The sequence below is a fragment of the Zophobas morio genome, unplaced genomic scaffold, assembly GCF_036711695.1.
Source record: "Zophobas morio isolate AGI-343-1 ecotype UQ-CSIRO unplaced genomic scaffold, CSIRO_AGI_Zmor_V1 ptg000038l, whole genome shotgun sequence".
Lineage (NCBI taxonomy): Eukaryota > Metazoa > Arthropoda > Insecta > Coleoptera > Tenebrionidae > Zophobas > Zophobas morio.
In genome coordinates, this window is record NW_026972143.1 from 3,543,022 (window position 1) to 3,559,061 (window position 16,040).

Below are 16,040 nucleotides of genomic sequence, written 5' to 3' on the forward strand. Positions count from 1 at the left end.
TGTTTTCGATACACTGTATGATATTAACAGTGAGAAAAAAATGGACAATTAAAATAATCGAAAATTCGAAAAATCGAAATATCGAAGAACTGAAAATAGAAAAAATGTAAAATTTAAAAACCGAATAACGAAAAATCGAAACTCCCAAATTTAAAAAATCGGATAACTGAAAAATCGAAAGATCGAAAAACTGGAAAATCGAAACCGAGATATCGAAAAATCAAAAGATCAAGAAATCGTGGAGTCAAAAAGTCGAATAATTGAGAAACCGAAATAGGTCAAAATCAAAAAATCGAAAAGTTAAAAATTGAACAATTTATAAATTGAGAAATTGACAATCAAAATATCGAAAAATCCAAATCTCGATAAATCGAGAAATCAAAAAACTTAAAAATTCGAAAAATTGAAAAATTGAGAGATTGGAAGATCAAAAGAACGAGATATCGAAAAGTGATGAAGTCGAAAAATCGAAAAATAGAGAAATCGACAAACAAAAAGTTAAAACTTGAAAAATTGGAAAAGCGGAAAAATCAAAAAACGAAAAAATGGAAAACTGGAAAAACTGAGAAACCGAAATGGGCCAACATAAAAAATTGAAAAACTGATAAATCCAAAACCTGAACAATCAAATCTCGATAAATCGGGAATGAAAAATTAACAAATCGAAAAATTGAAAAACAGAACATCTAAAACCAGGAAGTCGAAAGATTAAGAAATATTGAAAAATTAAAATATCACAAGATTGAAAAATCTAAAATTTAAAAATCCAAAAATTGAAAAATCGAAAAAGTAAAAAGGTGGACACATCGAAAAATCCAGAAGTCAAAAATAGAAGAGCCGAAGAATTGAAAAATCCTAAAACTGAAATATCTAAAAACTGAAAAATTGAAAAATCAAAAAAGTGAAGTCGAAAAATGGAAACCTTAAAAAATCGAAAAACTGAAAAATCAAAAACCTGAAAAATCAAAAAATTAAAGAATTGAAGAACAGGAAAATCGAAAGTCAAGAAATGGAAAAATCAAAACATCGATTAATTGAAAAATCGAAAAATTGAGAGTTTACGAAAGTCAAATTTGAAAATTAAAAAATCGAAAATTTGACAAAACGACAATTGAAAAACAGAAAATCTAAAACCGGGAAGTCGAAAAGTCAAAAGATTAAGAAAACGAAACATTTAAAAAATTTAAAAACTTGAAAAATTGAAATATCGAAGAACTGAAATGAAAAGTCGAAAAATATAAAATTTTATAAATTAAAAAATCTAAAATTTAAAAATCGAAAAAGTAAAAAAATCGACACATCCAAAAATCCAGGAGTCAAAAATCGAAAAGTCGAATCGAAATATTGAAAAATACCAAAAATTGAAAAATGGAAAAACTGAAAAATGAAAGAAAAACTAAAAATGGGAAACTAAATCGGGAAATCAAAACATTGAAAAATCGAAAAATTTAAAACGACAATTGAAAACAGAAAATCTAAAACCGGGAAGTCGAAAAATCGAAAGATTAAGCAATCGAAAAATTGAAAAATCGAAAAAGTAAAAAAATCGATACATCGAAAACTCCAGAAGCCAAAAATCGAAAAGTCGAAGTCCCAAAATATTGAAAAATCCCAAAACTGAAATATCGAAAAACTGAACAATGAAAGAAAAACTAAAAATGGGAAACTAAATCGGGAAATCAAAACACTGAAAAATCGAAAAATTTAAAACGACAATTAAAAACAGAAAATCTAAAATCGGGAAGTCGAAAAATCTAAAGGTTAAGCAATCGAAAAATTGAAAAATCGAAAAGGTAAAAAAATCAACACATCGAAAACTCCAGAAGCCAAAAATCGAAAAGTCGAAGAATCAGAATATTGAAAAATCCCAAACCTGAAATATCGAAAAACTGAAAAATGGATGAAAAACTAAAAATGGGAAACTAAATCGAGAAATCAAAACATTGAAAAATCGAAAAATTTAAAACGACAATTGAAAACAGAAAATCTAAAACCGGGACGTCGAAAAATCGAAAGATTAAGCAATCGAAAAATTGAAAAATCGAAAAAGTAAAAAAATCGACACATCGAAAACTCCAGAAGCCAAAAATCGAAAAGTCGAAGAATCAAAATATTGAAAAATCCCAAAACTAAAATATCGAAAAACCGAAAAATGAAAGAAAAACTGAAAAATGGAAAACCTGAAAAATCCCAAAACTGAAATATCCAAAAACTGAGAACCTAAAAAATCGAAAAATAATAGAAAAATCCAAAATGTGAAGTCGAAAATTTTAAACCACAGAAAAATTAAAAAATAAAAAATCAAAAACCTGAAAAATGGAAAAATTAAAGATTTGAAGAACAGGAATATCGAAACCCTCGAAAGTCAAGAAATGGGAAAATCAAAATATCGATTAATTGAAAAATTGACAGTTTATAAATGTCAAATTTGAAAAATTGAAAAATCGAAAATTTGAAAAAACGTCAATTGAAAAACAGAAAATCTAAAACCGGGAAGTCGAAAAATGGATTGATTAAGAAATCAAAACATTAATTTGAAAAAGTCGAAAACTTGAAAAACTGAAATATCAAAAAACTGAAAAATCTAAAGTTTAAAAATCGAAAAATTGAAAAAACGACAATCGAAAAACAGAAAATTTAAAACCTGGAAGTCGAGAAATCGTAAGATTAAGAAATCGAAACATTTGAAAAATTGAAATATGGAAGAGCTGAAATGAAAAATCGAGAAATCGAAAAATCTAAAATTTTAAATATTAAAAAATTAAAATACCAAAAAATTGAGAAATCTAAAATTTAAAAATCTAAAAAGTAAAAAGTTTACATATCGAAAAATCCATAAGTCAAAAATGGAAAAGTCGAAAAACAGAAATGTTGAAAAATCCCAAAACTGAAATATCGATAAACTGGAAAATGAAAGAAAAATTGACGAATCGAAAAACTGAAAAAACCCAAAACTGAGAATCCAAAGAATCGAAAAATTGAGAAATCTAAAAATCAAAAAAGTGAAGTCGAAATATCGAAACCTTAAAAAAATCGAAAAATTGAAAAATCAAAAACCTGCAAAATCGTAAGATCGAAAAATTGAATAATAAGTAAACTGAAAAATCCCAAAACTGAAATGTCCAAAAACTGAGAAATTAAAAAATTAAAAAATCGAGAAATTGAAGAGGAAAACTGAAAACCGAGAAATTGAAAAATTGAGAAATTGTAAAATCCAAAAATTGAAAAATACATAGGAGTAAACTGAAAAGTCCCCAAACTAAACTTTCGAAAAACTGAGAATTCGAAAGTTGAAACAGCAGAAATTAAGGTTAGGATGTATATCAAATCACGGATCATGGCTTATAAATCAAATCGTTTCCGAACGCTTCGAGTCGACATTGGCCTGAGTGCGCTCTGGTCTGTAGATCAAACAAGTTCTCAGACGACCCTTGCAATATTCTGGTAAATCTAATGTCAATTTGTCGAAAGTAAAACGCGTCGTTAAAAATATTATGACATTTTTTTCTATTGTAGTTAAACGTAATTAATGCAATTTCAGATTATATGTAGTTGTATGTATTATTGGTTGCATAGCATTTGGGAGTTTTCTTATTATCACAGTATAGATATGATCTCTATACTGTTGTTATTATAATTTAAAACATGTTAGGCAACCATAAAAACAACGAATTATAGCATAGCACATCTTTGTGTAAATTATCTGTTCCAAATCTTTGCAAAATTGGATAATAGGATGATTAGGTAACACATTTGAGATGTCCTCTTTTGAAACATCACATTTACAGTGTCGTATCGGTTGCCAAATTCTTCTTCATTGTGATTTAATTTACCTGGAGTGCGGGATGTACCCTTCTTGGAAAGAGCAGACAATATACTTCCGTAAATTCGTAGGATTAGCTGCTTAGAAATAATTCTACAGTTCCGTTAAATTCATAATAATAACGAGAAATTCTTTGTGTTTGTGTTTTCTGGAAACTAATGGTTAATGCCCCAATGAATTTAAACAAAATCAGAAAACTTATTTATAGTGATACCGACAGTTTTATATATGAGATTAAAGAGGCTGTAGGTATCATTCCTGTACACCCTGAGCCCCGGGAGCGCAAATTCTCATGAAATATATTTACAGCAGATAACCAAGGAGAAAGAAAATAAAATTATTTTTCCTGCGTATTACTAACAGAGCAGCTAAAGAGCTTCGTTTTTATTTGTCATTGTCATTCTTCAACAAGTCTGAACACGTATCAATGCTGTCAACAGGTTTGAATATGCTGAAACCTGACACCACACTGTAGACTACACATCTATTCAAAACAGGAATTTTCACATGAAAAGAAATGACTGTATCGAATTTAAAAAACTGAAGACGTTTTAGAAATTACATACACTCAATAAATCTCCCCACCCCATACACCAAAAATAACTTACCGAACCATCCAGTTCTTCACCTCCTGGTTTTGTCAAAGTGCCATGGAAGGTAGTTTGCTCCAGAGGTTTCCCAATTTTCTTCTTACGATGCATTGGCGGCTTCATCGTGTCTTTTCGGTGAATAATAAAGAAACCAGTGCAAAACTCTGACGAAAAACGTGTTTAATGTTCACCAGTCTTGGGCGGTTATCACAGTGGACACAAAGTTTGAAACACCCACGAGATTGTCACTCTCAAGACGATGCACGAATGGTGAGTAAATCACGCAAGGACTAAATCGATATTTTCTTGAAACCCACTGCAAAATGTACATCTTACTGTGCAGAAATTAATTTTCTTCGACAGGCCATAACCTTAATAACACCCCAACTTCCCGGCAAAAATCTTAGCCAATGACATCGCCGGTGGGGGTGACATGCGCAGTCAAAACGATCAAGCGTGTTTTGATGTTGAGTACCAGAGGTCAACTACATTTAAATTATTGTATTTTTTTTTTTTTTTTTAGTAATAATAGAGAAAAACGGGTGAGGAAGGGGTGATAAATTTATGTAAAACGGAGTTAATGCGATTTCAGATTATGGTTGTATTATTGGTTGTATAGCATTTGATACTTTTCCGTTTACATATAATTTAAAATATGTTAGGCAACCAGAAAAACAACAATTGCAGATAACGCGGTACAGATGGTAATAATGACCGCCGCCCACGGCCATGGTCCTAGCCATTGCAGGTGGTAATTTTAAGCCGGAAGTGTGTGGGTAAATCCACAGTTGTAAATTACTCTCGGCCCCTGTCTCGTGCAGCAAATCCGGTCCCTGATCAGTTGATTCAGATGAAATTATTTTTTAATTTAGAAATTTTTTAAATTGTAATCCAAATCTTGAAAATCTCATATTATAAGAGCTAGTTTTAAAATGAGCTGGGATTCGAAGAAGAGCTGACCTGTTTATGCAGATATAATACATACGAGTTCCATAAAAACAGTAAATATTAGGCTCATTTCCGACTAAACCAAAGTGCAAAAAAGTGAAAATATTGTAAAATAATTTTTTTAATGCTGACACATATTTCGTCGGTATGCTACTGTAATGTTCATTTGGACTATTCGTCTTATTAATTAGACACTCAAGTAAGTGATTCATGCTTTTTTTCTCACAAGTTTAAAGTTTGTCAATTAAACGAGTGAAAAAAATAGCTTTCAAACGTGTTACACGCCTCAATTTTTTTTTAATAAAAAATGGCTTTAAAATTATTACAACTGTCAAATTAAAAATTTATAGATTTATCATAATCAATGAAATCGTGAAAAAACTCTCGTTACAGTTTTAAGTGAAAAAGTATTATTTTCATTACGTTTGATAGTTTAAAAAATTAAATATATATATTTTTTAATGAATTTGGTGCAAAGAAATTTGAATTTATATGTTAACAATTAATCTTGGAGTTTACTGCATTCTTTGCAGAAAATTTTTTGGTCACTACAAATTAGTTCTGGATTATCTGTAATCCATGATAAAACCAAAGATGTTTTTTCATTCAGAACTTTTTTGAACGCTCACACTCTTAATGGGGCGCTTGTAGATACGAAAGAATAATAATTTATCTCATTCCCTTTGCTAAGTGCCTACATACCAATCTCCACTTTTACGCCATTTGTGTAAACAAGATCGTAAAAAGACTAGTTTTGACCATGGAACAAAGAATATACTCATACTGGAGGAAGTGCCAGACTTAAAATGATGGTTTCGAGCCAAACCGGTAAAGTGTCATAAACAGTACCCCTCATTACCCAGATAAGACTGCCGATGACAGTGACGTACAGTTTTTTTTTTTAAGCGGCTCATGGAATAAAAATTGTTGAATAAAACAACGCACATAACAGATTTATATTATCTATTAATTAATCTTTTTTAAAATATTTAAATCAATCAATACATCACGAATAACAAGTAATTCAAACAGTGAATACCGTTAAAAAGTAGAAACAACCAGGATGACGACGCCACTGAGTAGTGGTTATTCGCAATGGCGTGACTCATTTTTAGCTTGGGAAGTTTATTGAGGGGCATTTCACTCGGAAGGCCGACTATTCACTCAGAATTATTTGCCTAATCTGCCGGATGTAGGTGGACAGATGTAAACTACGGTTTTAATCTTCTCCAGCCCATGTTGTAAATTTTTGTAGGATGCAAAGTGCGGAGAATAATAAAATCAGGTAGCAGCCCGTAGCAGGGTCATTCATGGAAAACTGCGAACCAATTATTTCTTCCCTTTTTTTTTAGATCTAAGATCTGTTTTACACGTCACAGAAATATCTATCGTAAAAGGAATTTTTAGAAATAATTTTCTCGTGATTAATCGGTTGCAAAAGATCAAGAGGCACTCGAAGCAAGCCCTGACAAAGTTATTAGCGGCGCCAGCGGAGATCTCCAGCTGGCTGCGGTACCACCATGGACACTCGCGTAACCTCCGTTTCCAGAATTGTCAAAATGGCATTGCCAGACTCAAAGCAATCATGGATTAAGCATTTCATTTTAAATTCAGTTAGTATCAAGTGGTAAACGGTATTCGTATTTTGGGTTGCCTAAAAATAATTTTCAGAAATAATTTTCTCGTGACTAACCCTGTATATGTATTTTTTACATCCACATATGGTACAACTGAATTTTTCTTCAGTACAATACTAGCCACATAATAATAATTAAAAAGTAAGTTTTTAGTTGCATAAGTACCTAGATTTCTTAGATTTCCCGGTAACACAAAATTATTCTTGACGCTCTAACAAAAGTTTTTGCAATATATATTTACAATACACGTAAACCTTTCTCAAACCCTATAAAAAATCCGTTGCAATTTACAAGGGATTAAAATAAGTATTAGATCCGTCCAGTGGAATTTACATTCGCTGCATATGGATACTCTAGATGTATGTACTATCAGTTCATAAATTTTATTGTTTGGTGATACGTATAAAGGCAAGAATAGACAATAGAGGCAATTCTGTATCAAAATGTGTTAAAATTTAAAGGTTGTTAAAAATATGATTTTTTAAATAATCTATACTTATATAATAAAGCGGAAGCTTTTGTTTATTTGAACACCCATATCTCAGAAACTACTGGTTCAATTTCAAAAAATCTTTTTGTGTTGGATAGTCCATGTATCATATCTACATATAGGCTATATAACATCACGCTACGATCATTAGGAGCGAAGTAGCAATGAAAAATTCGGAAAAACGGGAAAATTATTCCTCCTTTGACTTCCGTTGCTTACGCTGCTTAAACGGTTAAAGTTACGTAAAAATCATGTATGACGAAATTGTTCTCCTCTAAAAGTTCTAAAGAAAAGTCCGCGACAGCATATGTCTATCTTTTAAGGTCGAGTCAGTATAACCTTTTTTATGGTAATGAAATTTGTTCTAAAATAATAATGCATTATGTATAAAATTCTCGCGTCACAGTGTTTGTAACCGAACTTCCCCGAAATGGGTTGACCGATTTGTATGAAATTTTTTATGTATATTCGGTAGGTCTGAAAATAAGTTGTAAACTATTTTTTAAACCTCTAAGTGATAAGGGTGGCCCACCCTAAAAAATGTTTGTCTATTTTTTGGACCAAATTTTTTATTTTTATTTTTTTAAGATTTGGCATCAAAAAATACACATAACCCTAAATTTTTACCTTTCTACCACCAACCCCCATTTTTTAATCGTCTATAAAATAAAAATCAATTGCTGTTCCTGTTAGTCTCGCTAAAACTCAAAAACGGTTTGACCGATTTGATTTTTTTTTTTATATTACGGGGATGGTTTATAAATAAAACAAATAAGGATAACTTAAAAGAACAGTTAAAAAATAAAAAAATTCTAAAAATTTTGTATGGGAATCGCCACTTCGAATTAATTTCAATATTTGGCGTTTCTGACGGACCTGTCGTCTAACTGACGTGTCATACAAAACTAATTCTTCCGTGCGATTGTTGATTGACTGTGAAAATAATTCTGTGTCGCTTTATGAAGTTGATTACAATGCCGAGAAGACGACAAGCTGACATAGGTCCACGAAGTCAATCAAATGTGCGACGAACTACCTCAGGTGCAAACAGCAATGATTTATTTCATGGGTAATTCGGATACGGAAGTTGATCAGCGTTGTGCTCATAATCAACATAATCAAACATTGAAGCGAGACATTGGGTGGTATGAATAAAACTGAGTAGATACTCATATTCGAAGTACGAAGTACCTACTTCATTATTACTCTTATATACGTGAGCATCTACTCTATGTACTGAGTACCTACTTGGGAACATTGTATCTCCCCGGACACAAACTGAACATCTACGCGTTTTGTGAGCATTTAATCTAGAAATGAGCATCGGCGTGGCAAATAACTGAGCTGCCTGTAAAACAGCTTAGAAAACCAGTAGGATCGTTGTAAGAGTGAGTTTTAACTAAACATGGTGACTTTCATGAACCTGGAACGTCGTCTAAAGGTGCATTCAGTTTGAAAAACACATTAGGAGCAGGAATATCGAAAACTTTTCATGTAATTAACTTTTATTTACGCATAAATTGTGCAGTGCGTTTTTTCTAACACTGGCCATAGAGATTCCCATCTCAAGGTGTCTACCCAATGCTAACTTATATTTTGGTGACTCGATTTTTGCCTTGATGGTTGAACACTGTCACTGTTGTCCTTTTTTGTTGTATCGAGATACTACTTGAGCATCAACTGTTACTTACTGAAGTATTAGTATCATCTAGAAAAACTAGAAATATTTTGATTTGATATTGGAGTAGATACTTCGTATTTCGAGTATGAGCATCTACTGAGTTTTATTTATTTCAACCATTATCAAAAAATTGATCGAACGTTGTTTCGACAGAACTTCTTTCGCACCAAAAGTATAATGAAACCTATTCAGCATTTTCGAGTTGAGTCTGTTCTTCACACAATTTTGTAATGACCTAATCAACATTTACTATCAACACGTATACCACCTTGGATTGGTGCAGTGTAATACTAAAAATAACTGTATTGTATTCCCAAAATTATCTGCGAAAATCGAGTGAGCCATTCCATCAATTTTTTGGGGGGGAATAAATAAATATTCTTAACAATTTACCATGCTTACAATAACTTTAAAACGTCTGCAAGATCTCAAAGTATTCATTTTTGCAACTCTTGAGTTATTCACTAAAATAAATTGACTGATCCATATATTTTTTTGAGTCACTGTAAAAGCAAATTTAAAAAATAAAAATGCAATGATAAATTACGAAAATATACTGATGATGTTTTCCACATTTTAGATAGGATTTATTCGGCAAAATCTTGAGATGACGTCTTCAAGTTTTTGGGCTTGATAAACAGATATATTTTGATTGAAAATCTACCATGTCAAGCAGTAACTTCAAAACGTCTGCAATATTTCAAAATTCAGTTTTGCAATTCTTGATTCAATCAATAAAATAAATTGACGCAGTGATTAATTTTTTTGAGACACCCCCTATAAGCAAAACTAAAAAATATGGATGGAATGATAAATCGCAAGTATAGTCTCATCCTATTTTGGACATTTTAGATAGGATTCATTTGGCAAAATTTTGCGCTGACGTCATCAATTTTTTGGAGGAAATAAGTAAGTATATTTTGAATAAAAATTTATTATGCTTATCATATGTTTAAAACATCTGCAAGATTTCAAAGCATTCGATTTTGCAGATTCAAAATTAAATTGTAGGTGAAACGAAGTTCACGGGGTCAGCTAGTTGTATAATAAATCTAGTTAAGAACAATAAGCACTTTCTTTATGTTGAGTACTTATTATAATGAAGCTAGTTCCTATAATACATATAATAGGTAAAATAAGGAAAAGGAGACGTTTAGGTCAATTTTATGCATTCTGGCGTTCGTAGATACAAGAAAATTGTTAAAATTCTTCAGAAACGTCACTTTTGAAGTGTTTTCTTGTACTTTTAGGCCAATCAGAAACCCTATGGGCTCGGAAAGAGCAACGAAACCATCAAATTTTAGCTAGAAACTGTATTTTTGCCGATTTTTATTGAATATGAACTATATTTCAACATTTTTTTATGGTTCTGAGCGACTAAACACACTTAAAGCATGCAGAATCGTCTCAGATTAGGAAAAGGAGACGTTTAGGTCAATTTTATGCATTCTGGCGTTCGTAGATACAAGAAAATTGTTAAAATTCTTCAGAAACGTCACTTTTGAAGTGTTTTCTTGTACTTTTAAGCCAATCAGAAACGGGTCGTAATTAAGTGTGCATTATTTTTAATACTTTCTGCATTAAATTTTATACTATGCGCAATAACATTTGTGCATTAAATTTACTATGTTGCGTCATAAGTTTTTGCATTTTGTGCATTATACTAAGTGCAAATTGGAATAATAAAATTATTGTTTTGGGCAATGATTTTCTGTACTGCGTGCATTATTGAAACTGTATAGAAAATAACAAACAAAAAATAGACCTGCTGTATTAAAATGTATTTTATGAATGCATACAAAATTAACAAAAACATAAAATATTCATTGCAAAAAAGTAGCTAAACAAATTAAAGGTTTTGAAAAAATAAACAAAAAAACTTAAAATAAACATTCTTTCATCAAAAAACTTAATTACTAAACATTATTAATTTAGTGAATAATAATTAATGCTTTTTTTGCTTTAGAAGGGCGAATTCCTTCCCTGCCAAACTGGGGCGAAATAAAGCACATGACACGTCTTTTAAAGACTGAGAGTGTAATGCCCATTTTACTGTGAACTAATGCACATTTTAGTAATTTACGGAACATTTGAAATGCTCGTTTATTTTTTCTCAAATACAAATTGATTTATTAAAGAAACAGTTATTTTAACGAATGAGCAAATTTAATTAAATAATTCTAAATTGCATTATTTATTACGCAAATAGAAAAAATAATCTGCCATTATTTTATTTATTGCCCTTTCAATTTTACAAATGCTGAAATAGTTTCTTCTGTGCTGAAATGTTTTTAATAATGCTGGGACCTATTTCACATTTGATTAAAACTAGTGCGCTTTTAAATCGTTCTCATCAGAAACCCTACGGGCTCGGAACGAGCAACGAAACCATCAAATTTTAGCTAGAAACTGTATTTTTGTCGGTTTTTATTGAATATGAACTATATTTCAACATTTTTTTATGGTTCTGAGCGACTAAACACACTTAAAGCAACGACATAAATAATAACAATCTCTTAAAAAAAATAACCAAAATGACAATTTATTAATAAAAAATCTTATGTAACAAGGTGTTTACGCTCGTATTTTTTAATTTTTAAAGTGCAACTACAAACTTCTTCACTTATCTATATTCAAATTGTTTTTAATTCGATATTTACACCTTACCTGATTGCTAAATTTATTGCGACTTAAAATTCAGAATACAAAATATTTAGTTTTAATAAAAGAAAATACTTCCCGATGAATTTTACCTTGCGATCAACTGACGCTGCGATAAATTGTCGCGTGCGACCAATTGTCGCGCGATCAGTTGTTTGCGACCAGTTGTCGTAGAATCGCGATTTCCGGTTGTCTGTTAGAATAGCGAAGGCAACTGAAATTGTTACTAGGAATTCTTTTAAAGTTTCTTCGCTTTCCCCTTAAAAAAAAAAAAACACCAAAAATGCCGACTGCTAAAAAAAGACAAAGAGTGAAGATTCGATTGATGATATAGGACCGACTTGGAAGCTTTGTGAAAATGTTGTGTACATAACAAACGACTTTGTCAAGAAAATAACTACTGAAGCTTGAATGGAAATAGGTAACCTACGCCGTCAAATCCTAAAGTCACTGAAAAGGTACATAGGCCGCTGGTTAGTGATTGTAATGAGTAATAAAACGATTGGATTTTTTAAATTGAATCAAAGAATACAATGCAAAGTAATGAAATGAACTATCGATAACAGCAAAAAACAAATTTGTTTACTATTTTTAATTAACAGCTTGTGTATATACTATATGTATACACCCGATAAACGACAAATTTCTTTCAGTACTGGTATTTTAGTCAAGTCTAATAAAGCATTCTTAAAAATGCTAATGGTGTCTCTGTTTTTGGTTTTTATTACTGCAGCTTGTATCATATTTATTGTCATCTTCAAATGGATATTTCAGTACTGGCACAGGAAAAAACTCCCATTCCTAAAACCCCAAATACCTTTTGGCAACTACCCCAACTTCTTTAAAAGTAAAGAAAATTTAGGGATGGAAACAGCCCAGTTGTATGCCCAAATGAAAAAGAAAGGTTGGAAGCATGGCGGTATTTACATTCTCACTTTCCCAATCTACATGTTTGTACATCTCGACTATCTCAAGAACGTCGTCGAAGATGATGGCCATTTTTGTGACCGTTTGCTTGTTGGTAACCCGAAAGTAGAGCCCTTGCATGCTCATCTGATGAACCTAAAAGGCACACAATGGAGATATATGAGAACTAAACTAAGTCCGGGCTTCACCTCAGGAAAAACAAAGATGATGTTTGATATTATTAAACAATGTCAAGATTGTTTAGTCAAGAAAGTGGAGAATCTCGGCTGTGTTGAAGTGGAGGAACTTTGCAAAAATTTTACCACAGACGTGATTGGGTCTTGTGCATTTGGACTCGACTGTAAGTCTATGGAAAACGAAATTTCTCCTTTTAAAATTTACACTCGAAGAGCTCTCCCCACAACAACACTAATTAGTCGCTTAAAATTGACATTTTTTTCTAATTTTCCAAGATTCGGCTCATTTTTGAATATTCGCACTATTGATAAAGATGTGCATGATTTTTTCATGAATTTGGTACACGAAGTGATTGAATACCGGGAGAAAAATGGAGACAGTCGCAACGATTTTATCCAGTCGTTAATAGAAATTAAGAAATCCGGTTCTCTAACTGTTGAAGATATCGCTGCCCAAACTTTTGTGTTCTTTTTGGCAGGGCTTGAAACGTCTGCACTTTTAATGGCTTGGACGTTGTACGAACTTGCGAAAAATTTAGAGATCCAGGAGGGACTTCGGGATGAGATTTGTGAGGTTTTGGAAAAATTTGATGGAAGAATCTGTTACCAATCTTTGCAAGAAATGAAATATTTCGATCAGGTGATGAATGGTGAGTTTTCTGGGTGCACTCGCAAAAGGAAAAACCCAAATTGATTTTTTAGAAACCATGAGAAAATTTCCTCCGGTTCCGTTCGTCAATAGAGTGTGTACAAAAGACTACAAAATACCAGAAGAAGACACTATTATTGAAAAAGGGACGGCTGTGGTTATACCAATTTTGGGAATCCATCGCGACGCAGACTATTATCCTGATCCAGAAAAGTTTGACCCGGGACGATTCAGCGAAGAGAATAAAAAGAAAATGCCTAGTTGTGCGTACATTCCTTTTGGAAAAGGGCCTAGAAGTTGTATAGGTACATAATTAAGTCCAAGTTTGCATTTATTTCAAATTTTAATTGAATTTTAGGTATGCGACTCGGCTTGTTACAGGCCAAAGTCGGTTTATGTGGTCTTGTCAGAAATTTTCGTTTTACACTAAACGAAAAGACACCAGACGTTATGAGACTAAATCCAGGCAGTTTGTTTTCTTCACCGGAAGGAGGAATTTGGTTAGATGTAGAAAAATGTCTTTAGAACTCATAAAAAGTTGTTCTATGTAATATTTTCTCTTTTTTGGTATTAGTGTAAATAACCAATGAATTGATTGCAGTCGTGTACTTTCGAAATCTACTTGATTAATGAGAACTTTTGTACATTCAGTATATCCTTTGTATGTAACATAGGTATGTCACGAAAGTTTTAGGACAAATTTCAAAACAAAATATAGCAAGAATATAATTTATTTACTTAATTGTCGTATGTGACCAGTTGTACTTGCGACGAATTGTGTTGCGATGAATTGTGTCTGCGACCAATTGACGCGCGACGAATTGACGCTGTGTTTTTTTTGCAAAAATAGTAATGTCAGCTTGGGCAGAATCAAGTGTTAACAGGAAATATCCTCAAATGATATGTTTTTAGAAGAAAACTATGAATGAAAAATCTTAATGGGACTCGCTAGACGAGGTATAACATTTTTTTGGTTTTTTGTATGAAAAATGGTATTAATATAGATGTATCATACATCAAACTGCAGCTTTTTTCATATTCTAGAGCGCAGAGACCAGTTCAATCAACTAAAAAAATATGGCTGAGAAATATCGTAAAAAAAGCACCATTGTATGTTTTCTTTTCAAGTTTTGTGAGTCATAACCATCATAGAATCGCTTGAAAATTCGCACATGGATAAAACATCACTTTTTACAGGGCGCAGAGTCATTAAATGTTTGTTAGTGGTACAATTTGTTTAAATAATAATGTGTTTATTAAAATCAAAATATACCACAAATTAATGCAAAATACGTCGAATAATTTTAACAGGAATATCAGAGGAAAATTAATGATCTATTGGTTAGCAGAGTTTTTAACAAAAACTAACAATTATTGAAAAAAATGGGTATCAATTTGACAGAATTTGAGCAGTTAGTTCAGTACTTTGCCGATAGGAGCACCACTAAAATTTACGGAAGCGACTTTCAGGTAAAACCCTTATCGCCTGCTTTACCATAAGCTGATTGTTAGAGTTCTCGGCTGATTTTTCTAATTTATGGCAAGGAACTCAGCTTTATAACAAGCCGCCAGGACCGGCCGTAGTAATCTATTGTTAAGAAAATTAACTTTTACGCAATGAGGTTCTATCATAAAACCGAATTAAAACTGGGGAACTATAATATTTTTACTCCACTCAGGATCCTGAATTCAATACACATGATTACTAAAAATTCATTGTAATATTATTGTTAATATATATTTTGCTTTCTTAATTAATAAAACTAATAAACATATTTATAATAATAATAAAAATATATAAAATACAGCTTTTGTTTAACACGTATAAGTAGCTAAGTGTATCTACTACTTATCCCAGAAAGGAGGTGTTTTAAAAAAGCCCTACGCCCAGTAACTTCTCCCTTCATTGTTTACTCGAAAAAAGTGCTCGTATATGTTTTCATTTGTCGAGAGATCATTTTCAAAATATATTTATAATAAAAATATGCAAGTCTTGGTAATGAAAAATGTACTCCTAATAAATTATTAAAGTACATAAAAAAATAGAAACAAATTTTATTTATTTTAAAAAAATCTCGCAAAGGCAGGTTCCTATTTCTTCTTGAATCAATTATTTCGGGCAATAATGCGCCAAAGCAAAATCTGCCAAGTTTATCAGCCATCTTTTTACATATATTTCTTCGTCTTTATAAATTTTTTCTATATTTATTCCATTGAGTGTCCATACAACAAAATAAACTTGTGAAATACCCGTAACAAGCATTTGTCCCTGGACTTGAAAGTAGTAATCATGATTTTTTTTTTTAGTTTCAATTCTCTGTCTGTCAATGTACAAAATTTGATTTTTTTTTTCTAACCGCTTCTTCGGGAGACAAATCTTGCGATTTTGAAGGGCATTTAATTTCGACTAATGCACTCCTATCCTCTAGAACCCTGTCTGGACTAGCAGCCAAGTAAG

At 31.7% G+C, this 16,040-nt stretch overlaps 2 protein-coding genes across 3 annotated transcripts in view; one reads left to right on the plus strand and one right to left on the minus strand.

The window, feature by feature from the left end:
- The window catches only part of LOC135140029 (protein strawberry notch-like), a 49,713-nt gene extending 44,904 nt beyond the window's left edge, over positions 1 to 4,809 (minus strand). For both annotated transcript variants that reach the window (XM_064070406.1, XM_064070404.1), the window contains exon 1: positions 4,432 to 4,809. In XM_064070406.1, coding sequence (XP_063926476.1) covers positions 4,432 to 4,536 — 105 coding nt within the window. In that variant the 5' untranslated portion in view covers positions 4,537 to 4,809. The remainder of the gene's footprint in view (positions 1 to 4,431) is intronic.
- Positions 4,673 to 14,107, plus strand: LOC135139902 (probable cytochrome P450 6a14). The gene is made up of 6 exons (XM_064070267.1): positions 4,673 to 4,683; positions 12,484 to 12,488; positions 12,564 to 13,097; positions 13,248 to 13,583; positions 13,636 to 13,887; positions 13,941 to 14,107. Exons 1-6 carry the CDS (start codon positions 4,673 to 4,675, stop codon positions 14,105 to 14,107), a joined length of 1,305 nt encoding a protein of 434 aa, XP_063926337.1.
- The last annotated feature ends 1,933 nt before the right edge of the window (positions 14,108 to 16,040 follow it).

Excerpts from the sequence above, each read along its gene's own strand:
- LOC135139902 (XM_064070267.1), top strand. Across the intron at positions 13,098-13,247 it reads TTGTGCATTTGGACTCGACT|ATGTGCATGATTTTTTCATG; the intron begins GTAAGTCTATGG and ends CTATTGATAAAG. Across the intron at positions 13,888-13,940 it reads AGGGCCTAGAAGTTGTATAG|GTATGCGACTCGGCTTGTTA; the intron begins GTACATAATTAA and ends ATTGAATTTTAG.